At 43.1% G+C, this 26061-nt stretch overlaps 1 protein-coding gene across 1 annotated transcript in view; it reads left to right on the top strand.

Annotated features, from left to right (window-relative positions):
- The window catches only part of CP (ceruloplasmin), a 40119-nt gene that overhangs the window by 1169 nt on the left and 12889 nt on the right, over positions 1 to 26061 (top strand). The window contains exons 3-14 of the mRNA XM_075004710.1: positions 4348 to 4592; positions 5567 to 5779; positions 6353 to 6526; positions 8526 to 8780; positions 10088 to 10253; positions 11364 to 11503; positions 12397 to 12537; positions 12683 to 12894; positions 14215 to 14365; positions 16386 to 16598; positions 17331 to 17538; positions 22177 to 22316. Coding sequence (XP_074860811.1) covers positions 4348 to 4592; positions 5567 to 5779; positions 6353 to 6526; positions 8526 to 8780; positions 10088 to 10253; positions 11364 to 11503; positions 12397 to 12537; positions 12683 to 12894; positions 14215 to 14365; positions 16386 to 16598; positions 17331 to 17538; positions 22177 to 22316 — 2258 coding nt within the window. The remainder of the gene's footprint in view (positions 1 to 4347; positions 4593 to 5566; positions 5780 to 6352; positions 6527 to 8525; positions 8781 to 10087; positions 10254 to 11363; positions 11504 to 12396; positions 12538 to 12682; positions 12895 to 14214; positions 14366 to 16385; positions 16599 to 17330; positions 17539 to 22176; positions 22317 to 26061) is intronic.

Here is a 26061-nt window from a genome sequence, read left to right as displayed (position 1 = left end):
TCAAAGTTATGCAAGAGGCTGTCTGCTAAGGTCACGAGAGTTTCTACACCATTCAATGTTGGTGTTACCCTGTAGTGTAGAAAGAAAACCCATTTGTTTTCAACATGTCACAGACACTTTAGTATTCCAATGTTATTCATGAACAGATGAGGCAGAGAGACAAGACATGCTATAGTTGTTAAGGTGATTACACACACACATGTAAATCAGCCATCATGTGTGAGAATACATCTCACTCACAAAACTACAGCTGGAACCTGAATTGTCTCTGCAGTAAAAGAATCCACCAGCTGCAGATCAGTAACAACTGCTTCTCTAGGAAGTTGTTTTTGCCACAAAGACCTGGCATTGCACTACCATCCTGTATTTTGTAATGTACATAGACCATTATGATGGACAATTTGACACAGTCATTCAGAACCCTAATACTCATGATTACAAGCGACTTCAGTTGTAAGCTCTGTGACAGAGCAACTATTTTTTTTGTTCAGAGCCTAACAGTACTGCTGTGCAAATAATATTTTTAGTATTTAATACAAAAACTTTAGATATTCACGCCTGTCATGAGGGAAGGAATCTTGCCAGGTCATGAAAGCTTCACCTTACTTCTGTAGGGCCTGGAAACTATCACCACTGACTCTGAGACTATGTCATATCTGTCTGTTTTTTACATTTCGCTGTAAACTTGAAATTTCAGTTTAAGTTCATGGAGAACTGTCTGACCCCTTCAAATGCAGTGGGCATATTTATGGGGGTAGCCTTGATGCAGTGTGCAACTCAGCAACTATGGGCAAGTTTTGATTTGCGTTTTTTTGCTTGACCCAAAGCAAACAGCAGGGTTTGGGGGGTCCAGCTGAAGAAGAGACGAGCATCAGTAGATCAATGCAGCATCAGTACTGGTGAGGAGCCCATGTCCTCACATGGGCCTTAAACTGACCCTGAACTATGTAATGCACGGAGCCATGCTGACCCACCAGCACGTGAAATGATTTCATTCTTCTAAACAATACAGAAAGAAAGCTCAAAAAGTCGGATATCCTAGAACTACGAGCTTGTCCAACTCATGAGTGTTTGAAGAGTAAATTCACCATCAGTCAGCCTCTGAAACACTCCCCAGCCTCACTTGTCAGAAGAATCATACTATATGCTGTTCCCGCCATCCAGTTTTGGATTTGAATTTGAATTGAAAGCAAATTCCCTCTGTTTTTTTTTATACCCATAGGTGAAATAAATTTTGTTGTGTGCACCAAGTCATCTGTGGATGTGCACCATCAATAGAAACACATACTGCCCACTCTGAGTGGTTGTGGGCACTCTGCTAATCAGCTGGGTGGGACCTGGATTTCGTCTTGGTGGCTGACCCAGGGCTCAGCTTGCAGAGAAAACTGCCTCTATCCCAAGTGGACTGAAGGGTGGGGGATGTCGGTACAAATAGTGCGAATGGAGGGCTGACGAGGAGGTAGAAAGGGAGAATGGGCAATGGTGAGGTAACATTGGGAGAGTGGAGAAAGAAATGAAACACTGAATAGTATATCTATAGTGGGAGATCCATCAAAAGTGAAAATGAGGAAAACTTTCTCTTTTGGTTTTTGGAGGGAGAATTGTTTTCATTCTGAAAACATTTAACTCTATCTAATGAGGGTTTCTAGTTTGAAAGCCAAAAATAGCTTGGCCTGAGGACAGCCCTTTGTCAGACCTAACTCCCATGGATACCACTAATACTCTGCTGAGACTGCTGATCAGTCTCCTCTTTCCAAGAAGCTGTTAGGCATGAAGCATGAAGCCAGGGAGCCAACAAACAGCATGATGGGAAATGGAATGCTAGTACATGGTCTGGAGTGTGAAGAGCATAATGCTGAGCAATGCTGTCAGGTTATGCATTGCGCTGGTCTTATTGTCTTTGTGACAATACAAAGGACCACATCTATGCCCAGTGTAAAACTACTCGCCTCACAGTTATATTTGTGCTGAATTCAGCTCCATCATGTCTTCCACTTAATTTTCAAATGCTCCCAAATATTCATTTTTTTGCCTGATCCCTCACACCATGAGGCCGTATTTTCATGAAACCTATTATGGGGGAAAAGGAAAAGAACACAACACTATCAACAGGAAGCAACAAGTCAACATTAATTATTTGCACAGTGCGGAAGAGTCATAACATGCTCCCTGATTTAATTTGTGGCTGGCAAAGCTTCCTGAAATCCGATTTCCAGTTACTGGCTGACCTCTTTGCACAGTGTCTGTTCTCTCCAAATTACACATTGCTCCTTATCAATCCTTTGAAGCTGGGTACGGCACGTGCTTACTCAGGGTTCAACCCCATGCTAAATGCCTTGGATTTTGTGCATGCATTAAATTGCTCCATAGTGCCACACAAAGAATTTGAAAGCACATTGAACATAGGATTAGCAATCAGAGGAATTTTGAACTTCAGAATGTCAAACGAAGTTTTCCTAATTAAGGGATTGATTCCTCCCAGAATAATCCTTATTCCAGCAGTTGCTCCGCTTGAAACAAATGGGTCAATTGATAGCAGTAGTCATTAAATGGGCTTGTAGGGGGTCAGAGGATTTGGCATAAATATGCTAGCTGACAGTATTAGCATCACGCTGGCAACCATGTTCAGATATAGTGCTAGCAGTTTTCCTGGCCCTTATGGACAGGACCTATTTAGATGCTTGCTCTCTCTTTTTCCCTTCCTCCCCCACAATCTGTGGCAAAACTCCTGCCGACCTCTGTGATAACAAAAGGCTCAGGCTTGCAGTTTTCTTTCAGGTGTCATAGTTTCACTGGGTGTGCCAGGTTCACTCATTCTCCAGCTCAGTCTACACTAAAACAACAAATTTAGGTTTATTCCATCTCTCCAGTCACACAAACTTGGATGATTTTGCAAAACAAAAATTAGAGGCAGCTTGGATCAGGCTCCTATTTAATATAAGCTTTCAAAATTCAAGGTGAATTAGATACAAGATTTTGAGCCATCTCTAATAAAATGAGGAACCTGCAAAAAATACATTTTCTTTTTAAAGTCCACAAATTCAAAGGCATAGTCCTGTAGCCCTTATGTAGTGGGCCATCTGGAGCAGCAGTTTGTGAGTACCAATACTTGCACCAAATGAAAAAGGAAATCTTGGCTCAATTTGAAGTTGCGTATAGTCAGTGATTCCTTCCATGGATAGCTGGCACAAGCCAGGATTTATGGAGATGGTTCTCTTTAACTGGCACAGCCTGTGTCCAGCCACCTCAATGAAGAATACCCTTAATGTTCTCTCTACAGCTGAGTAATCTCTTTTCTCCACTTGGAGGGATTCTATAACCAGTATTAACCCAACAATAAAATTTTAGTTAGTATGTAAAGAAATTAATGTATAAGTGTAATTTATTTCAATAAAATTTACACACTTTCAGTATAATTTTTGAGCAAGATATGCATAGTTATTAGGAAGAGTAAAGACTATGTCTACATGAGAAGGCTTTTCCAGCAAAACTGGGCTTTTGTTGGAAAAAACTGTGAAGCGCCAACACACAAAATGTGCTGTCGACAAAACTTGGCACATCTGCTGGCAGTGTTATAGCTCTCTGCATTCAGGTATAATGCCTTTCTTGATAGTTTCCTATCAACAAAATAGCTATGTAGACTCTCCGGAGCCTTTTTGACAATACACACAGCTTCTGGTTCACCCCTCTGCAGAGCTTCCAGTCAGCCATTCTGTCGAGAGAGGGCTGGGCAGTCAGGCTGCTCCCTGTCAATAGAGCATATTACTCTTTCTATCTGCTTTGTGTGTAGATGCAATCTATTGACAGAACTTTTGCTGGGAAATCCCTTCTGACAGCCACGTCTGTTGACAGCTGCTTCTTGTGTAGATGTAGCCAAAATAAGATGGAGCCAAACTCTTGTATTTATTTTCATGCACAGGACAAGGACATGCAGGATCTTTCTCCTTACTCAAGTTTTGCTTTAAGTTAAAATAACCCATTTCATTTTAGAAATTCAAAATTGCTTTAAGCTATCTTCAAAAAAGTTAAAAACCAAGCCTCATTTACTTTGTCCACATAGGAAGAACTCAGAAAACACCAAATTACAACATAATCCCCCAACAGACATAAGGTAGAAAAATCCGTCCTTATATGAAATGTTTGTTTTTTCTCTGATTTACATGGTGAGCTCTGTGGTTCAGGAATAGAGGGTGAGGGGTTGTATGTACTTGTAGCCAATGGGACCTGACCCATGACTGGGGCTACTCCTGGTGCTCTCCTAATACAAATATAATCATCTCTAGAGTTTTAAACAGAATCTTTTTAAATAAATACATTCTTAAAGTGTTGTGTTTGTTTTCTCCACAGACAGGCTAGAGTTTTTCTTGAAAGAGGCCCGGACAGAATAGGAAGCACTTACAAGAAAGCTGTCTACACAGCTTTCACTGACAACTCCTTTAGAAAAACAATCAAGAAGCCTTCCTGGTTGGGGTTCCTAGGCCCCATTATCAAGGCAGAGGTTGGAGACTCTATTATCGTCCATATGAAAAACTTGGCTTCTAGATCCTATACACTTCACCCGCATGGTGTGACATATACTAAAGAAAATGAAGGTAAGTTTCAGCTGATTCTCTCCAGAATTTAATCAGCACTTCAAAATTCCCATTGACTCTGGGAGAATTTGTCATAACAATGAAGACTGCTCAAGTAAGTCAAAATTACAGAATTAGGATTTGAGAGAATTTGATGAAATGAAAATAGGGTTCAGTCAGGAACATTGCTGAGATCACTTGGAAACTTCTTTTCAAAGGTCAAAATGTTAAATGAATAGGTACTTATTCAGATCAAATCAGTCTGCAAAGAGGATAATTTTGATCAACATTTCAGCAGACAAGGCTGTTAGTAACCTTATGTCTCTTCACTTACAGTAATTTGAAGAAAATTGATGTTAACATGGGATCATTGCTTAATGATAACACATCATGCCTGGACTCTAAATGGAAACTCATTTAATTTCAAGTAAAAATTCAATGTGATTTTAAAAATGTTTTAATGTGTAAACGTAGAATTGAAGATACTGCTAGAAGCTCTAACCAACTTAGGACAAGTTCCTGAACTCAGCATCAAAACTCTCCTCAAAGGGAGACAAGTAGAAAAAGATAAGCTCACCTGCTCTTTTGAGAATTATTGATTTGACAGTCTGGGCTATGTTACTACCACAGTTTGTCAACATCTCCATTTTACAGAATCCAAGAGGCCCAATAGTCATGTACACTAGGCTCTATCTAAAGCACACACAAGCAGAACTCCCTCTAATTTTTTCCATCTGTGTGCAGAATAAATTTTGTTATGCGCACCATGACGCGCTTGGATGTGCACCACCAATAGAAACACATGCTGCTGGCTCTGGGCACTGTGGGTGCTCTACTATTCAGTAGGGTGGCATTTGAATCTCTCCTAGGTGACTGCCCAAGTGCTCATCTTACAGGGAACACCGCACACCATCCTACTTGTGAACTGTCAGTCTCACTCCAAACCACAAGGGACATGTGTTACCAACGACTGCCTCACTTGTTATTTTCCCTAGGTGCTCTTTATCCTGACAATACTACAGATTTGCAAAAGAAAGATGATGCTGTGAAGCCTGGGGAACTGTATACCTATAAATGGAAAGTGACAGAAGATCACGGTCCCGCTGAAGGAGACAGCAATTGTGTGACCAGGGTTTATCACTCACACACAGATGCCCCGAAGGACGTTGCCTCTGGGCTTGTTGGACCTTTGATAACTTGCCGGAAAGGTAAAGAGTTAAAATATGTTAAAGCAAGAAACAAAAGAATGAAATTTGGTTTCTATTTTCATCAGAGACAGATATTGTGTAATGTTGCTGTGTGCTCTTAAATAGTGACTATTTCATACAGAGTCAGCTGCCTTTCAGCTGTAATCCCTGGGTATAGTAAGAAATTGTACACATTGGATAATTGACGTAGCATGTGACTTGTTCTGGAATCAGTTGGAATGAAATGCATAATATGAATATAAAATATTGTGGAATGTGGGGTTTACACATATATGTAAAATGCAAGTTGAAATCTACAACAGTTACACATACCTTATTTTGATTTTTTTAAAGTGCAGTATGGTAAAAGGTGTTTTCTGTTATATTTGGCCATAATGAGTAACGAGCAACAACTTTTGTTATTAAAACTGTATGTAGTTTCACGTTACATTATCTTAGAAAAATCTACAGGAGACATAAATACCAACCCACATTTAAAGGCATCCAATACAAATCTACCTTAACACTACTATAGCTAAGAACTGAAGAAAGGAGCATTTCACTGCCCAGTCTATGAAAATGACTATTTTTCAGGTACGCTGGATGAGGGAAGAGACGAACACATTGATGCTGAATTTATCCTTATGTTCTCGGTGATGGATGAAAATCTCAGTTGGTATCTGGATGACAACATCAAGACATATTGCTCTGAGCCTGCCAAAGTCGACAAAGAGAATGAGGACTTTCAGGAGAGCAATAAAATGCATTGTAAGGAATATTTTTTAGGAACTGTTCATTGTTGTTGTATCCCATTAACACTCCTGCCTATCGTCTCTCAAAAGATGAATGATTGCTAGTTTGTTTAATGAAGTGCTTTGTTCTTTTCAGATAGATTTAATGTAAATGCTTGACGTGAAGGTTTAGTGCCTGTTTCTGCTCCTATTGAAATCAATGGGAGTTTTGCCACTGACTTTAGTGTGATCAGGCCAGAGGTAGATTAAGACATATTGGGTTCCTGCACACAAAGAATGCTGGGGCCTTCCCATCCCCCACACCATCGGGCCCCACCTTCTGCTCTTCCCCATCCACTGGCCTGGCCAGAAGCCAGGTATTGGTAAGAGCTGGGCTAGGGTGACCATATCTCCTATGGCCACTTACAGGATGGGACGGGGGTGGGCAGGTGCTGCCCCTCTCCCTTCCCCGAGCCTCGGGGAAGCAGCTGGGACATTGCAGCTGGGGCATTCCCAGTCCCCTGAGCCTTGGGGAAGGGGAAAGTAGCTAACCTGCCGGCTCCCTCTGTTGCGGAGATCATGTACTGATGGATAATACGTGCTCTCCGGCAAGCAGCTGCACCTGCACAGGAAATACAGGACAGTTATTCTCTTTTATAAAATAAGTCGGGATGCCTATTTGGTGTCCCAAATATGGGACTGTCCTGGTGAAAACAGGTTGGATGGTCACCCTAATCCTGGGACGCTGGGTGAGCTTGGTGCTAAGCGTGAGTGGGTGGCTGGGGTAAAGCAGCAAGCAGAGTGCTCCGCATTTGAATGCTGTGTCACAGGGGAAGGGGAAGGGGCACCTTGGTTGAGTGCTGCATGGGGGGGACTGGAGGGGTTGCTTTAGCCAGCACAAGAGGGTAGGAGGAGACTCATGGCAGCTCAGCATGGGGCTTGGGTGAGCAGCCAACTCTGCCTGGGGATGAGACGGAACTGCTCACCATCCCTAGGATCACAGCTGCTTTGGCTGGGCTGGGGACAGGGCCTGAGGGCAGACCCGTCCACGTGGGGAGTAAAGGCGGCAACTACCATGAAGCACAGCAATTCGAAAGGGCCCAGGGCTTCTGGACACTGGTACTGCAACAGTGGCTGGGAGCTCTGGACCCTTTAGATCGCTGTTGGAGTGAGGTGTGGGGCTCTGGAGAGTTCAATGTCTAACTGGGCGCGGGGAGTGCATGCAGTGCGATGTGATGCATTTCTGGCAGTGCTCAATGCTGGCTGCCCCCCAGGTCCGCCCCATCTGCCCAAGGCCCCGCCCCTTCCAGAAACCTGGAGCCACCCCAACAACTTGTGCATGGGCCCAGCAAGTCTGTTTGCCCCCTGCCTGAGGGGAGGAGGAGAGAGGACAGCAGGAGCCGTGGCTAGAGTTCCAGCTGCTGCTAGTGCAGGGCCCCCAGTTGGTCAGTGCCTTAGGCAAGGGCTCCTTTGGCCCATAGAGTATCTGCCGCTGGACCGGACTGGGGCAATAGATGTTAATAAGAGAGACAAAAAGTGAAAGTATCTGGCAGTACCAGAGGTACGGGAAAACCGAAACCATGTCATTATGACAAAGTATGTACAAGGGGGCTGAGTCAGCTGCAAGACTGCCCAAACTGCTGTGGAACCTCGACTAGCATAGTTTCCTAGGCCACTGTAGGCTTGGGTTTGCTTTCTCTCCCCTGAGCATTATACTCCCAAATACACTCTGTGCTGCTTTGTGTCACCTCAGAAGCTAGCCTTAAATCTGGCCTGGTTTAAGCATTCATGGGAAGTCTTGCTGATCTTGCTACAAATACTTGTCAGGTAGATCAGATACGGGTTAACGTTTTGGAACACCAGGGTATAATGTGAGGGGTGTTCAGCTACAGAGTTTCTGGTTAGAGCTCATCTCTGCCTTGCAGTTTGGTGTTAGTGACTTTAGTGTTACTTGGCAAGAAAACAAATTTTTGCACAAAGGTCTATGAGCCCTCTGATGGCAAGTGGATAATAAATAGCATTTCTTATTTTTTAAGCAATCAATGGATATATGTATGGATACCTTCCCAATCTCACCATGTGTGCAGAAGACAGAGTGAAATGGCATCTTTTTGGCATGGGCAACGAAGCTGATGTCCATTCGGCCTATTTCCATGGACAGGTTTTTACAGAAAGGAATCGCCGCATTGATACCATCAGCCTCTTCCCTGCTACATTTGTTGATGCTCTTATGGTACCAAAGAACCCTGGGGAATGGTTGCTTAGCTGCCAAGTCAATGATCACATAGAAGGTGTGAAATTAATTACTATCATATTTTATAACCTACAGGCAAGTAAGACATATCTGAAGGCTTTATTTCCATGCCATAATCATGATACCAAAAAATAAAGCAGAAGAGCCACGGTAAACTTTATAGAAGTGTAGAACTAGAAGGGACCTTGAGAGGTCATCAAGTCCAGTCTTCTCACAGTAGGACCAGCCCACACCTAGACCATCCCTGATAGATGTTTATCTGACCTGTTCTTAAATATCTCCAACAATGGAGATTACACAACCTCCATCAGCAATTTATTTCAGTGCTTACCCACCCTGATAGTTAGGAAGTTCTTCCTCATGTCCAACCTAAACCTCCCTTGCTGCAAGTTAAGCCCACTGTTTCTTGTCCTATATAAAGGGGATACAAACATTTCAGAATTGTAATGCCCATTTGAATTAATTCTGCACAAGCTTACCCTGATCAGTGAGTACAGATTGGGTGCTCAGCACTTTTGCAGAATAATTATAATTTCAAGAATCAATACATAGTGAAAAGAGAAAAGACCTCATTAATATCAGTGGACTTTGGATCCGGCTTTTATGTATATACAGTGCAGAGTATGGAAAAATAGCAAGTGATAAATGCATACCAAACTCCAATGGCCATTGTGCTATTACTTCTCTCCATTTAACGCCTGGTCTACATTTTAATGTTTTGCTGACATAAATACATCAGTAAGAAATGAGAGGAAGAGTAAAACAAACAACCCTTTAGAGTCCTACCTGACAGTTATGGCTCTAAAAGCTCTCATGTAGATGGCAAAAAAAAAAAAAGTCCTTATTTCATTCAGGGAACTGCTCATAGGTCTAAGTTCTTTTGCTCTTATAAGCTCCATCTCCACAAGGAAGATTTGCTGGTGCAGTTATACTTGCAAACTGTTTCTAGTTTAAACAAGGAGTAGGAATTTCAGAAATGAGTCACTGATTAACTTCTGAGTGAAAGCAGAGCCAGTCTAATAGCATTTTGCAGAGATTGAAGCATCTCAGATTGTCTCTCAGACTGTTTTCACTCAACCTTAATGCCACTAATGTGACCTGCACCATCATAAAACAAAGACATCCTTTATTGCTACATATCAGCTTGCATGCATTACTATGCTCTAATTTGGCTTGGGTGTGGTGTTTCATGTTTGGTTTTTGTTGGTGGATATGCAAACCAGACTGAGTCCCAGGAGAAGGAAATAGAAAATTAGAAATGAGAGAATTAGAAAACAGGGTTTACAAATCCCCTCCTTCCCTCTCTGCTTAAGGTCCATATATCTCTTTATTTCCCCTCTCCAGGTGGTATGCAGGCCATATTTGAAGTAAAAGACTGTAAAAAACCTACAACAGATCACAATGAGTATACAAATATAAGACATTACTACATTGCAGCTGAGGAAGTTATCTGGAACTATGGTCCATCTGCAGTAAACCATTTTACAGGACAACCATTAATTATAGACAGGTAAATACTACCTTAAATAAAAAGCAGCTACTGATATAACCACAAGTGAAGGAGGTTTGTTTACTAAATCAGATCTATAACATGTGGAACATACGTAGCCATAGCATGCCACTGATTGTTAAGGAAAATCCCCCATGTCTTCATCACTTCTTAAACCCTGGTTTCAAGATATAGCCCACAAGTACTATGCCTGTTACTTCCCTTGACACCTCAAAGTTAATTTCACTGTAGTGTTAGTAGCAGCATAAGAATGAAGAAATGTTGTATCACCATATATAGACAATACCAGGGTCTTGGGGAAACCTAGGGACAAGCCATCCATCAAAGGAATAAAAGAATGGGAATGAGAGGTCAGATCCTCTCATAGGTTTTTTGAAATCAGCAGACAACATATACCAGCTGACAATCTAGTCCTGGTATACCTGATTTTGTTAACTAAGACCCAGTTGAGTCATTTAACATCTCTATTCTTCATCTATCAAATGGATCTAACAACACATTTTTATCATCTTGGACTGAGGCTTAATAAATATCTGTGAAGTGTTATGAGATAATCGAATGAAAAGGCAATCATAATCCCAAGTAAGCTTTCATGCAATTTGCAAAGATTTTTATGGTCTTCTTTCTCTTTGTGTTCCTGTATAACTCTTAAGAGAAATATCTTTTCCCTAAAACCAGCATAAAGATTTCAAAGTGCTGGCCAGGAACTATTATGCATGAGTCTCCTAATACACTTTGAAGAATACTCAGCCTTAGAGTAAGAAGGCAGGATCTCAAATAAGAGACAAAACTGGAAAACTGAATGCATGGGCCTGCAAGGCTTTTCCTGCATACCCAGGATTCACTTTTATTGCTCTATCTGGCTATAATATGACTTAGCAGGTAGAGTACTAAGGCAGAACTCAGAAGACCTGAGTTCTATTTCCAGGTCTCCTTCTGGGTGACCTTGGGCAAATCACCTCATCTCCCTGTACTACTTCTTCCCCAGCTGTATGATAGGGAAGATACTGACTTCCTTTGTAAAGTATTTTGAGATCTACTATTGGAAGCACTAACAGCAATACTAGTGTTATTAAAGTTGTTTGTTTCTATCAAATTTCTCCTGCACAGTGAATCTCAGACATTTTTTGAACAAAATGAAAAAAGAATTGGTGGTTCTTATAAAAAAGCGGTTTATAAGGAGTACACAGATGACACCTTCACACAGTGTAAGGAGAGGCTCCCTGAGGAAGAACACCTTGGCCTATTAGGTGAGGCTGCTTAAAGCAATTTAATGCAAAGCTGGAGGAGTTTGTTACCTCTCTGAGCTTGCAGCATTTGTAAGCCTCTTGTACAAAACTGGTTTACCTGGCAGAGCTGATAAATGCTGCAGGCTTCATACAGGAGAAAGGGTAGAAGGGAGAATTTGTACTGGCACTGAGATGGTTAAACCAGTTCCCTGACCAATCAGGGAAGTGGGGCCTAGGATCTGCAACAGAGCAAAAAAATGGAGGGTAAGTGGTGCTTTCATTGTCTGGGTTACTTCCATTGAGGGAGGAGTGAAGAAGTACATGAACTAAATGGGGAGGCAGATAGAGCTGGAGCTAGTATGTGTAATGGGCAGGGGACCAGGAGGAGGGAGAGGATGTAGTCTGGCAGCAAAAGGAATGACATGGGGTTACATGTCCTGTCGCTGAGGAAGATGTACATCTACTGGGAATTAAAAGCCGGAGAGAAGGTTCAGACATTACTGCCTGTATGGGTATGGTTAGTTGAAGTGAAGTCTCCACAACCCTTGGTCTGATCGCTGTACCTGTCTTCCTTCAGTCTCCCACCTTCTGCCTTCCTCTCCTCCTTGCCTAGCCTCTCTCTGCCCTACACAATCATCCGGCGTTGACAGCTTCCCCTTAATGAAGCCTGGAGCCCAGCCACTTGTGCTGGCCTCCACAGAGGCACAGCTGCAGGTCTCCTGCCCTCTCTCCATGCAGCAGCATGTTCTAGATCCCAAAGCACCCTGGTCTGAACCAATTGGTAGTAAGTTTTTTAAAGGGCTCAAGGCGGTAAAAGATTCTGCTGTCTTCCACAATCCCTGCTTCAGTCCTTTGGCTTTATGCCCTGCCTGGATCAAACACAGTCTGACATCAAAATCTCTGTTCTTTCCTAGGACCTGTCATCAAGGCAGAAGTGGGCGACATCATCAGGGTGACCTTCAAGAACAATGGCAGCCACCCATTCAGCATTCAGCCTCACGGACTGAGCTACAGCAAGGGCAATGAGGGTTCACTGTACCATACCATCTCTGGAGGTGAGTATAGAAACCAACAGATTCCTGCAAGTCCCAGAGGAGTAGGGAACAAGCAGGTGGTGATTGTGGTGCATTTGTGATAAAAGTAATTGCTTATCACCAGGTGAGCTTGTGAGCTTGATTTTCAACACTGTTTTTTTAACAGGCACTGCAGCTCCTGCTTCACAAGTGAGTCCTGGCGCTATGTTTACATACGAGTGGAAGGTGTCAGAAGATGTGGGTCCCACCCTGGAAGATCCAGATTGCTTAACTTGGCTTTACTATTCTGCTGCAGACCCAGTCAAAGACACTAACTCTGGCCTTGTGGGCCCTCTCTTAGTATGCAGGAGAGAAACTCTGCTTCCCTCTGGGAAACAGGTAAATCAAGGAGACAGCGAAAGTGTTTGCATCACTAACCCAAACTGCTTTTGCTTCCTGAACTGTGACTCTGAAGTGTGGCAGGCTAAAAACCACTTTTGTTTGTGGGGTGGGGGTGGGGGTGGGGCAGGTTTTAAAGTTGCGAGAGGGGCTGGGGTGTTGGTGGTGGTATTATTGAGTAGAGAACTGGGAATCGGTTAGCTCTAGACAGGGCCCCCAACAGCAGGGGGCAAAGGAGCCAGTTGCCTCAGGGCCTGGCATTTCAGAGGGGCCTGGAACTCCAGCCGCTGCCACTGTAGCAGTGGAGGTAGCTGGCACTCTGGGCCCTTTTGAAACACCATAGAGCATTGTCCTGCTGCTCCCTGTGCAACTCTGAGGGAGCTTGGTGGGGGGCGGGGTCCAGGACTGCCTGCCCTTGGCCCTGCCTTTTCCAGGGCAGGAAGTCAAAACTCCCTTCCACCTTGCTCCCAGGCCCATGACAACTATCAGCACCACTGATTCTAGATCTTGGGAAGCAGTGACCAAAGGCTATCACCAGTTAATGTGTGTTTTGCTGGGCAGTACGCAATGAGGGTTCTAGTCCAGTTCCTGATGGACTGCCATACACATCACAAAGTCACCACCACAAGAAGCACCAAGTGACATCCTGGCTGGCAAATCTCAGCAGAGAACTCCAGGGACTTAAATGGCCGTAGATACTGAGGCATCCTCATCACTAGAGGTAGTCGGTGGTGCTGGAACAATTTTTAGGGTTAGGGTGGTGAGCTGCATCCTCCCTCCTCAGCTGCACCCCTCACCATCCTAGGGTAGGGCCACAGCTGGAGATGGCTGTGGAGGGTATGGGGCCAATGGCCAGAACCCAAGGGCCTGCAGTGAAGCCCACAGGCCAGAATCCCCAGAGGCAGTGGGGCCAGTAGTCAGGAGCCCCAGAAGCTGGCAAGCTGGGACCCTGGGTGACAGTGGGGCCTCCAGGCACAGACTGGTGGCTGGGACCTGGTGCAGAACACAAAATCTGGGAGGTGCTGCAGCACCTGCTGTACCCCTATTTTCTGCCCCTATGGAGGTGGGCCCTGCCACCTAGTAATCAGACATCCTGGCAGGAGGGTGAGGGTAGCTACAGATCAAGTACGGTAGATGGAGAGTTTAGAGTTCTTTGGATGTAAGTTTCTCTCTAGCCACCCATCTTTATGTGCATCTCCCTCACGGTAAGTTATGTTCACAAAACAATTGACAAACAGAAGTTCTCATTGTCTCTTAGCTTTTGCTGTCCTTCAGTTTATTCATTTGCATTTTTCTGTGTGTGCTGGTTCTTATCCACAGAAAAAGGTGGACAAGGAGTTTTTCTTACTTGCCACAGTGTTTGATGAGAATCTGAGCTGGTACTTGGATGACAACATTTTGTTGTTTTTAATAAATCCGAATGACATTGATAAAGAAGATGAGGATTTCCAGGAGTCCAACAAGATGCACTGTAAGGACATAACTTTATTATAACTAACTAAGCAAATACTTGTATAGCATGTTGTCTGTATCACATACCTTTATGTTAGTTCAAGTCAGTTATAGTGTCTGCAGAATTACATTTCTCCATGGTTCTCTATGCAAAGTTAGAGGCTGCATTGAGCCCATTTTGGCAATATAGCTCAATTGTTCTAAAGTAATTACTTGTAAAAAATTCTCTGCTCTATAACAATATATTGAAAATGTCTCCCTAGCAAGTTGCAGAAGGGACGAGATCGTACAGCTGATACAGTTTGTGTGTAGCTATAGAAAGAATATTATTGCATGCTAATTAATGTAAAGTGATTATTAAGCATTCAGGAGATTTAACAACTTTATAATGGATCCATTGTGTGGCTGATAAGGGTCACCTAAGCTACAGTTGAGGATGTGTTTTGTACGGGGTCTATAACTCCCTTAATGTGCAAAATGAAATACCTTCTAACACAGCTTATCTTTAGGCCACTGCTTCAAGTTCAACCCCCAGCTGACAGCCGTTCCATATCTCAGGCCTAGTCTACACTACTAAGGCCATTGACCTGAGTTACACAACTTAAGTCGATGCAGTTAGATCTGTTTAGTGCAGTGTCTTCCCTGTGGTGAGACAATGGCTAGTACTCTCCCATGCATCTGATGAAGCAGGTCTTTGCCCACGAAAGCTTATGCTCCAAAATATCTGTTAGTCTATAAGGTGCCACAGGACTTCTTGTTGTTCTTGAAGATACAGACTAACACGGCTGCCTCTCTGATACTACTCTCCCATTGACTCTCCTCGCACTTCTCATTTTGGTGGAGTACTAGAATCAACAGTGCTCGGCAGTTGATTATTTCGTCTATACCAAATGCAGTAAATCCACCTCCCACTGGCTTGATAGCTGGACGGGGATCTGTCGGGCAGTGTAGACATGCACTGCAGTCTCAGCAGATAATGAGCATAAAGCATGAGCATAAAGCATGAATTCCCCCTCCTCCCTCCGAGTGAGGTGCAGGGGGGCAGTTTGAAGTGCAGGGGTTGTGGATGTGAGAGTGCTCTCTGCCTCTGTTGTGCATGTTACATGAGTGACTGAAGGATCTTAGTTTCAAAGACTGATTCTGGAGCCTTCCATCAGCATTATAAATCATCTTAAAGTGAAAGCCGCTCCACAAAGGGCGTGTGTGTTCCCATGGCATGATGGAGCTGCATGCTTATTATCCCTCAATAGCTTCTAGATCAAATACATTCAGATTTCAAAATGTATTTTTAATTTCCTAGATTGCTAGCCCTTCAATCTCAAATCTCTGGGATTTGAGAATCAAGCATTCATTTTTTTTTCTTGTCCTACATCACCAATATCAGCAAGCCGAGTTTTGCTCACGTGGACACCCATGCAACCCTCATTACCTTGAAGTTAGGCTCTCAGTGAATCTTGTGCAGCTTCAGTGCCTTTGAACAGGTATAGCTAACTGTCATTTATACAAATGACAAGCAGGCCTGTTGCACCTTAAAGACTTAACAAATTTATTAGGTAATGGGCTTTTATGGGTAAGACCCACTTCTTCAGATTACATTTAAACAATTACATTTAGTATCCAAGAAGGAATAGAATCCCATCTCATTGTCTCATAGCTATATTAGCCCTGAAATGGTAGGAGTAAAAAAGCAGTAGAAATGTATTTTAGTCAACAAAGTCTGCAGCTGTGTTTCTGAATACAACAGATCAGCTTCTGCAGTGAATGGAAAGGTTCCCTTTTCCTAAAGGATTTTCCTATCGGACTCATATTATCAAAGAAAATAAAGTATGTGATTCAATGTTACTGAATATTCTAGTTATACAAACTAGATTTGAAGAGTTGCTTTGTTTTGACTGGCTGATCAAAGAGGACATTAATGATACATTTGCCAGAAGAAGAAACCACATAATCTGACAGGGGTTACTAAATATGGAAGGAACAGAGAATGTGATATATATGCACTAATCAGAATGCTTTTGGCTTTTACAACTGTCCTGCAGCTATTAATGGATATATGTACGGAAACCAGCCTGGCCTTGAGATGTGTCAAAGAAACACAGTTTCTTGGCATTTGATTGGCTTGGGATCAGAGGTTGACATCCATGGGATTTACTTCTCAGAAAACACTTTGCTAACTAAAGGAACAAGAAGGGACACCACAAATCTGTTTCCACATACCTCTCTGACAGCCATTATGAAGCCTGACTCTGAAGGTGAATGACAACCAGCTGTTAATATTTTTCCTTCAGTGTGAGCACTCACATTGTTGCGGTATTGTCTCTGACAAAGGCATCTACCTTAACTAAAGTAATATTAGAAGCTTAGACCAACAAATTCATTGTTAATCATCTTATGGCATTTTTGTGTGGATTGAGCTACAACAGGGCTTCTGCTGCTGGCTTTGTGTGCCAGGGTCCTAGCTGCTGCATTCTTGGAGGCTCTACTGCCATGCGTGGGGTCTCAGCTGCCACCCCTGTGCCTAGGGTGCCAGCTGTCAGCCCCATGCACTGGAGCTTTGCTCCTGGCTTCATCTGGGGGAACTGGACAGGGACAAGGGGCTGGATTTCAGCTTTCCCGCCCCCTTAAAAATGTACCTGAGTCACTGCATCTATGTCTATGCTATGTCATCTGGTTGATTTAGACTATAAACTGCTTAAAAAACAGACCATAATAAGCTCTTGCAAGTTGCAAGGTACTTGCCCAATGGTCCTACTCACAGTAGTAAAGTTGAATGTTGAACTATTGGCAGAAGCGAGGGCTTAGATTGTGTAAACCCCCATCCATCTCACAGAAATAGGTGCTGAAGGAAGGTGCCAATCTCTATCTAGCACCCCCAGGAGAGGAGCTGCTCTCCTGGAGCCAGGCAAATTGGGCACCTCAGTAGTTGAGCCCTAGCTCTGCAGATGTCCTTTTCACCTCCTTGCTTGTTCTCTCTCTCTCTCTAGGGGTTTTTGAAGTGGGGTGCTTGACCACAGATCACTACACTGGGGGCATGAAACAGAAATACAAAGTGAGAAAATGCAGTTGGTGGAATCTAAGTCCATCGCTATACTTGCATGAAAAGAAGTATTATATTGCAGCAGTAGAAGTTGAATGGGACTATGCTCCCAACAGAACCTGGGAACGGGAGAGGCATCAATTCCATGAGGAAAGGTAATAATGAATATCCATAAAACTCATCACCAACATACTCAAAACTATCTTTGTGTTTTTGTGTGGGGTTTTCTATGGGGCAGGTATGGGTGGGGAGACTAGCCCTAGCAAGAAACTAGTCATGACATGTCCTGCTGGACCTTGCGTCACGGTGTTGAGAAATCCCCATTGTGTTGTGCTTTTTATCAAATTGTAAATCCCCTGTTTACAACTCCCCTGCTGATGGCTCACCCCTTTGTTGTCATGAGGGTATGAGCAGTGGAGACTCACTAACTTACCACATACTTGAACTGCAACCATACAGCAAGTTCTCTACTTCATACACACTGAGACACCCATTTTGAAAGAACAGTGGTTGTGGCTATGCTTGTGGCATGTTTACAAAAGATACATCATTGGGGCCGTGTCTACACAGCCAAAAACTTCGAAATTGCCACGCAAATGGCCATTTTGAAGTTTACTAATGAAGCGCTGAAATACATATTCAGCGCCTCAGTAGCATGCGGGCGGCTGCAGCACTTCGAAATTGACACAGCTCGCCGCCGCGCGGCTCATCCAGACGGGGCTCCTTTTTCGAAAGGACCCCGCCTACTTCAAAGTCCCCTTATTCCCATCTGCTCATAGGAATAAGGGGACTTCGAAGTAGGTGGGGTCCTTTCGAAAAGGAGCCCCATCTGGACGAGCCACGCGGCGGCGAGCTGTGTCAGTTTTGAAGTGCCGCAGCTGCCCGCATGCTAATGAGGCACTGAATATGTATTTCAGCGCTTCATTAGTAAACTTCAAAATGGCCATTTGCATGGCCATTTCGAAGTTTTTGGCTAGTGTAGACATAGCCTATATGACAGTGGTGAATATAGGGGTTCCAAGGTGCTATTCTGACTTTGGAGTGCCACAAACACTTACTTATATGAAACATCTTACCTATTTGCTTGGAAACATTTTTCAATGAAGATTACCCTTTTCCTTAATTCCCAGATATGTATAAACTCCGTTATTTTAAAGGAGAGAGAAAGCCGTGCTAGTCTATATGCTATCGAAGCAAAAAAGCGGTAAAGTAGCACTTTAAAGACTAATAAAAAATTGATTAGGTGAGCTTTTGTGGGACAGACCCACTTCTTTAGACCATAGCCATACCAGAACAGACTCAATATTTAAGGCATGGAGAACCAAAAATAGTAATCAAGGTTGACAAATCAGAAAAAAAATTATCAAGGTGAGCAAATCAGAGAGTAGAGGGGCGGGGTGGGGGGGAGTCAAGAATTAGATTAAGCCAAGTATGCAAAAGAGCCCCTCTAATGACCCAGAAAATTCTCACCCGGTTCTAACCACGTGTTAATGTGTCAAATTTGAATATAAAAGAGAGTTCAGCAGCCTATCTTTCCAAAAGTAGTGTGAAAATTCTTCTTCGGTGAGACGCAAACTCTTAAGTCATTAACAGAAGGGCCCACTCCATTAAAATGTCGGCTGACGGGTTTTCCACAAACCGGTCAGCCGACATTTTAATGGAGTGGGCCATTCTGTTATTCTGTTAATGACTTAAGAGTTTGCGTCTCACCGAAGAAGAATTTTCACACTACTTTTGGAAAGATAGGCTGCTGAACTTCTTTATATTCAGCTGACTTCGAAGTAGGCGGCGTCCTTTCGAAAAGGAGCCCCGTCTGGATGAGCCGCACGGCGGCGAGGCGCATCAATTTCAAAGTGCCATGGCTGCTTGCATGCTAATGAAGTGCTGAATATGCATTTCAGCGCTTCATTAGTAAACTTCAAAATGGCTATTTGCGTGGCCATTTCGAAGTTTGGGGCACGTGTAGACAAGGCCATGGTCTTTAAAAAGTTGTGCAAATACTAGTATTATTTTACCCTAACTAGGTAGAACTGACAAACAGGCTCCCTTTCCCCACAACCTAGCCCAAGAGGATGTAAGCGAGTATTTCCAGGCTAATTGTAAAATAAGCATGGTAAGCTAAATCTCCCATCCATTGTTTATGGTGTGTGCAAAGCATTAGAGACTAGAACCATTAGACTAGGGGTTCTAGACAATGGACTTTGCTTTAGACAATTTAGCTTCTTGGGAGCTGTAATCTAGTGATGCGCTATGCTTGTTTTGTTGAACACACATTACTCTTTTACACTTTTAAATCTTATCTGTTGTTAATAAGGTATTTGTGTTTTCATTATAAACAAAGCACTGTGCTGTGGTATTAGAATAGAGATATTCCTCAGCTGAATGAATACTAGCAGAACCCTATAATCCCTGAGAGTGTCCTGTGAGGGAACTGGACACTACAGGGGTATAGAAACGTCTGAGCTGCCTCAGGCCTGGAGTGTTCTCCCTCCCCCACCAGTGCCCCCGACAAGTGCTAATCTCCAAGGCACAGCAAGATCCCCGAGGAATGTGTTTGGGTGGATTATAGACAGTGTCAGAGATCTTAGTACAAGACAGCTGAGCAGCAGCAGGTCTCTCTCACTCAGGTGGGTGGGAATGGGGGAAACAAAGTTACCCTGAGAATGTACCCCAGATGTTGGTATCACAAGCACCTAATTACAGGTTGCAGGAAGCACCTATCTTTGCTTGCCAGAGTGCTGGAACACTTTGCATTGTGGAGGTGCTGGGAGCCATTTAACCACACTGCAAAACCTGTACACAGTGGGGCTGACAGCCACCACAGGCCTGGGGTCAAGGTGGAGGTGGGGCAGCACCCTGCCCCAGAAGGGGTGTGGCCAGATGCAGAAGGGGTGGGGTTTAGGGCAGTGAACCTAATGATCCCTTCCAAGTTTCCTCAGAGCTGCATGTAGAACAGTGGCACATTTCTGCTGCAGCATTTCAAAGGGGCTAAGAGCTCTGGCCGCTGCAGCTGCTCCTTCAACACCTGTGGTGGCTGGAGCTCTGGGCCCTTTTTTGAAGGGCAGGTCCTGGGACAACTGCACCCTTTTTTCCGCCTTTCTCCCCATTGGTGGGCCTGCCTGTACATGGTGGAAACTGCTTCAAACTAAGGAAGGTGGCAGCACCCCTAGGTCCAGCACCAATGTCAGCTTGCAACCCACAGCTGGGAACCCCTCCTGCAGTGAGGTAGTTTAGGTGCTGAAGCTGCTTCTGACAAGAACAAGTTGTGTACTATATCAGCCTAATCCCCCACAAAATTACCTGTGTCTCAGCTCAGTTCATAGGCAGGAACCTAGCACTGAAGGACACCCATTGTTCGGATCAATTGACATCAATGCTCTTCTGCTTATAAACTGTCCTTAATCTGTACCTTTATAGAATCATAGAAGAGTAGGACTGGAAGGGACCTCGAGAGGCCATCGAGTCCAGCCCCCTGCCCTCATGGCAGGACCAAGCACTTTCTAGACCATCCCTGAAAGCCATCTATCTAACCTCTTCTTAAATATCTCCAGTGATGGAGATTCTACCACCTCCCTTGGCAATTCGTTCCAGTGTTTGATCACCCTGACAGTTAGGACCTTTTTCCTAATGTCCAACCTGAACCTCCCCTGCTGCAATTTCAGTCCATTGCCTCTTGTTCTATCATCAGAGGCAAGGAAGAACAAGTTCCCTCCCTCTGCCTTATGACACCCTTTTAGATACCTGAAAACTGCTGTCATGTCCCCCCTCAGTCTTCTCTTTTCCAAACTAAACAAGCCCAATTCTTTCAGCCTTTCTTCGTAGGTCATGTTCTCTAGACCTTTGATCGTTCTCGTTGCTCTCCTCTGGACCCTCTCCAATTTCTCCACATCCTTCCTGAACTGTGATGCCCAGAACTGGACACAATACTCCAGCTGAGGCCTAACCAGCGCAGAGTAGAGCGGGAGAATGACTTCTCGTGTCTTATTCACAACACACCTGTTAATGCATCCTAGAATCATGTTTGCCTTTTTCACAACAGCATCACACTGTTGACTCATATTTAACTTGTGGTCCACTATAACCCCTAGATTCCTTTCTGCTGTACTCATTCCTAGGCAGTCCTTTCCCATTCTGTATGTGTGACACTGATTGTTCCTTCCTAAGTGGAGCACTTCGCATTTGTCCTTATTAAACTTCATCCTGTTTACCTCAGCCCATTTCTCCAGTTTATCCAGATCCTTTTGAATTATGACCCTATCCTCCAAAGAAGTTGCAACCCCTCCCAGCTTGGTATCATCTACAGACTTAATAAGTGTACTTTCTATGTCAATATCTAAATCGTTAATGAAGATATTGAACAGAACCGGTCCTAAAACAGACCCCTGCGGAACCCCACTAGTTATACTTTTCCAGCAGGATTGAAAACCATTAATAACTACTCTCTGGGTATGGTTATCCAGCCACCAGGTTACCCACCTTATAGTAGCCCCATCTAAGTTGTATTTGCGTAGTTTATTGATAAGTATATTATGTGAGACCGTGTCCTCCTGACCTCTGCTGAGATTACAGCCTCTTCCCTGGGGTTATTTTCTTTCTCTGCAGAGGCGCATCAGAACAACAAAATGTGTACAGTAGAAGTGGCCAGTTCAGTGGTCCATTTACTGCAGCATTTACCTGTGTTTGCAATGTTGTTATGGTTAACTGCACAGGGCCCTGACGCAGTTGTGAAGTATGCTTTTGGAACACAAGAAGAGGGTTTTATTGAATTCCTGAATTTGTCTTCTTTCCTCTAGCCCTGGAAATCCATTTTTAAATAGGGAAGATTATTTCATTGGCTCAAAGTACAAGAAAGTGGTGTACAGGGAATACACTGATGGGACGTTCAGCACTCCCAAGAAAAGAGCAGATGAGCAGCAACATCTGGAAATTTTAGGTATGATCATAATGAATTTAGACCTGTTAGAAATGCAGGGTCATGTGTCACAGAACAGTGATTTCTACTCTGCAAAACAAAATAGAGTAAGAAGAACAACATGTGGCCTGCTTCCACTCACAGCAGTACGGAAACATAATTACTTCTGCTTGACATATGTGAGGTTACTGTAAAAGTCCCAGTTTATAAACACGTTTTATATTTAAGGTGTGTATGTATAGCACTATTTTCAAATTTAGACAGCTAAATCCATTTGGATTTCAATGAAAACTGGAGGTTATCAACACCTTTAAATTTTAGGCTACATATTTACTGTAAACTCTTTCATATCCAGCATCCTATCATCTGAAACTCTCGAATAACTGGCATTTTAACCATAAGTAAATTTTAGTTATGTTTTCCATAAGTACAGTAGAGTGAAAGTAAATATGAATAAATACAGCAAACGGTATAAGTGTACAGTGTACAATAATACTGTTGTTGGTAAATTAAGTACTCAGCAACAATTTTTGTTTGTTTCTTAATATCTTGTTTTACTTTAGTGTTATGCATTGCTAGGTATACCTCTTTAGTATCCAGAACAATTAAATATCCAGCAACCTCCCAGTCCTGGGGCTGCTGGATATGAAAGAGTTTACAGTTGTTATGTCACTTTAAAAATATTGGTCAGAGTGAATATGTTAGCTATATCCATTAGTTGTACTCTCAGTTGTTTTAAGGCTGCTATCATAAGATTCAGCTACCATCGTTACTCTATAGGCTGTGTTTTAGAGTGTGCTTATTTAATAAAAGCCAGAGCAGGTACACTTCCACCTATTTTTAAAAGCCAGAGTTTGGGCTCAGTGAGTCGTAATATAATGAACACACACCCTAAAAATGCCCATTTCTACAAAATAAAGAAATAAAATGCTGCAAGGAATTGTGGTATTATGGGAGAGTAATTTCCTACATGTAGACTGAAGGACTAATGCTATTAATAATGGAAGGATTCCAGCTCTTCTGGATGTGACACACAATAGATTGCTTTGCTTTCCCAAGCCATTTTGAAACCAATGAGGGAATCCATTTTGGATTTAAAATTGTCAGCAGTGAGGACTTTAAGAATGGATTGTACAGAACAACCTTGGTTCAAGTGATCAAGTTAATTCATTTTACATAAACACAGAATCAGATTTCAAAAGGGCAAACTAAAATTAAAGGAATTACGGAAGAAAATATAAGAATCTGGAGGAGGCTTGGAATTATTTTAAGTCAAAATGGCAGAAAGCCCATGTTACACGCAAGAAGAAAAATCCCACATGGAAGGGCTGCAGAACAAATTTGATACTTCTCCGGGGATACTTCTCCGGGGGAGGGAGCGCCAGCTGTTAGGAAGAAGCAGGTTTTAGTAGTGGGGGATTCCATCATTAGAAATATAGATAGTTGGGTTTGTGATGACCGGGAGAACCGTATGGTGACTTGCCTGCCTGGTGCGAAGGTTGCGGATCTCTCGAGGCATCTAGACAGACTTATGGGCAGTGCTGGGGAGGAGCCGGTCGTCGTGGTACATGTTGGTACCAATGACATAGGGAAGGGTAGAAGAGATGTTCTGGAGGCCAAATTTAGGTTACTAGGAAGGAGACTGAAATCCAGAACATCTTTGGTGGCATTCTCTGAAATGCTTCCAGTTCCACGCGCAGGGCCAGATAGACAGGCAGAACTTCAGAGTCTCAATGCGTGGATGAGACGATGGTGTAGGGAAGAGGGGTTTAGATTTATTAGGAACTGGGGACACTTTTGGGGTAGGGGGAGCCTATACAGGAAGGATGGGCTCCACCTAAATCAAGGTGGATCCAGACTGCTGGCATTAAACATTAAAAAGGACATAGAGCAGTTTTTAAACTAAGAGGTGGGGGAAAGCCGATTGGTGCGGGGGAGCACCTGGATCGGACGGAGACTTCTCTTACACGAGGCTCCATAGACAGGGATTCCCTAGAAGTTAGTCAGATAGGGAACGTGGGAAATAATATATGGGCAAGATCAGATGTGAAACAATCGTGCATAAAAAAATCCACCACGTCTGTGAAAGGCGGACATATAAATAGTGGTAGTTTTCTATCATGCTTTTACACTAATGCTAGGAGTCTGTCTAATAAGATGGGTGAACTGGAGTACCTCATATCAAAGGAGGAAGTTGACATAATAGGCATCTCAGAAACATGGTGGAATGAGGACAATCAGTGGGACACTATCATACCGGGATATAAATTATATCGGAAAGACAGAACAGGTCGTGCGGGTGGCGGAGTGGTACTATATGTGAAGGATAATATAGAATCAAATGAAGTAAAAATCCTAAAGGAATCAAAATGTTCCATAGAATCATTATGGATAACAATTCATTCCTCTAATATGAATATGGCATTAGGAATATATTACCGACCACCTAACCAGGACAGTGATAGTGATGCTGAAATGATGAGGGAGATTAGAGAGGCTATCAAAATAAAAAACACAGTAATAATAGGAGATTTCAATTATCCCCATATTGATTGGGTGCATGTCACCTCAGGACGGGATTCAGAGATTAAATTTCTTGATGCCTTAAATGACTGCTTCTTGGAGCAGCTAGTACAGGAACCCACAAGGGGAGAGTCGATTCTCGATCTAGTCTTGACTGGAACGCAGGATCTGGTCCAAGAGGTAACTGTTACTGGACCGCTTGGAAATAGTGACCACAATATAATAACTTTTAATATTCCTGTGTTGGGAAGAACACCGCAGCGGTCAAACACTCTGGCATTTAATTTCAAAAAGGGGAATTACACTAAAATGAGGAAGCTAGTTAAACAGAAACTAAAAGGTAGAGTAATTAAACTAAAATCCCTGGAAGCTGCATGGAAACTGTTTAAAGACACCATACTAGAGGCCCAACTTAAATGTATACCCCAAATAAAAAAACACAGTAAGAGACCTAACAAAGAACCACCATGGCTAAACAGCCATGTTAAAAAGGCAGTGAGAGAGAAAAGGGCAGCTTTTAAAAAGTGGAAGTCAAATCCTAGTGAGGAAAATAGAAAGGAACATAAACACTCCCAAATTAACTGTCATAATGTAGTAAGAAAAGCCAAAAAAGAGTTTGAGGAACAGCTAGCCAAAAATTCAAAAAACAATAGTAAAATGTTTTTTAAATACATTAGAAGCAGGAAGCCTGCTAAAAAAGCAGTGGGGCCCTTGGATGATAAAGATATAAAAGGAGCGATCAAGGAAGACAGTGCCATTGCGGAGCGATTAAATGATTTCTTTGCTTCAGTCTTCACGGCTGAAGATGTTACAGAGGTTCCTAAATCTGAGCCAGCCTTTTTAGGCGACAAATCTGAGGAACTCACTCAGATTGAAGTGACATTAGAGGAGGTTTTGGAATTAATTGATAAGCTGAATAGTAACAAGTCCCCAGGACCAGATGGCATTCACCCAAGGGTTCTGAAAGAACTCAAATGTGAAATTGCGGAGTTATTAACAGTGGTTTGTAACCTATCCTTTAAATCCACTTTGGTACCAAATGACTGGAAGACGGCCAATATAACACCAATATTTAAAAAAGGCTCTAGAGGAGATCCTGGCAATTATAGACCGATAAGTTTAACATCAGTACCAGGCAAATTAGTAGAAACACTAGTAAAGAGTAAAATTGCAAGGCACATAGAAGAGCACGAATTGTTGGGCAAAAGTCAGCATGGTTTCTGCAGAGGGAAGTCGTGTCTGT

The sequence above is a fragment of the Carettochelys insculpta genome, chromosome 10 (genome assembly GCF_033958435.1).
Source record: "Carettochelys insculpta isolate YL-2023 chromosome 10, ASM3395843v1, whole genome shotgun sequence".
Classification (NCBI taxonomy): domain Eukaryota; kingdom Metazoa; phylum Chordata; order Testudines; family Carettochelyidae; genus Carettochelys; species Carettochelys insculpta.
Note: the sequence above shows the minus strand (reverse complement) of the source record. Positions and strands in the feature narration are given on the sequence as shown.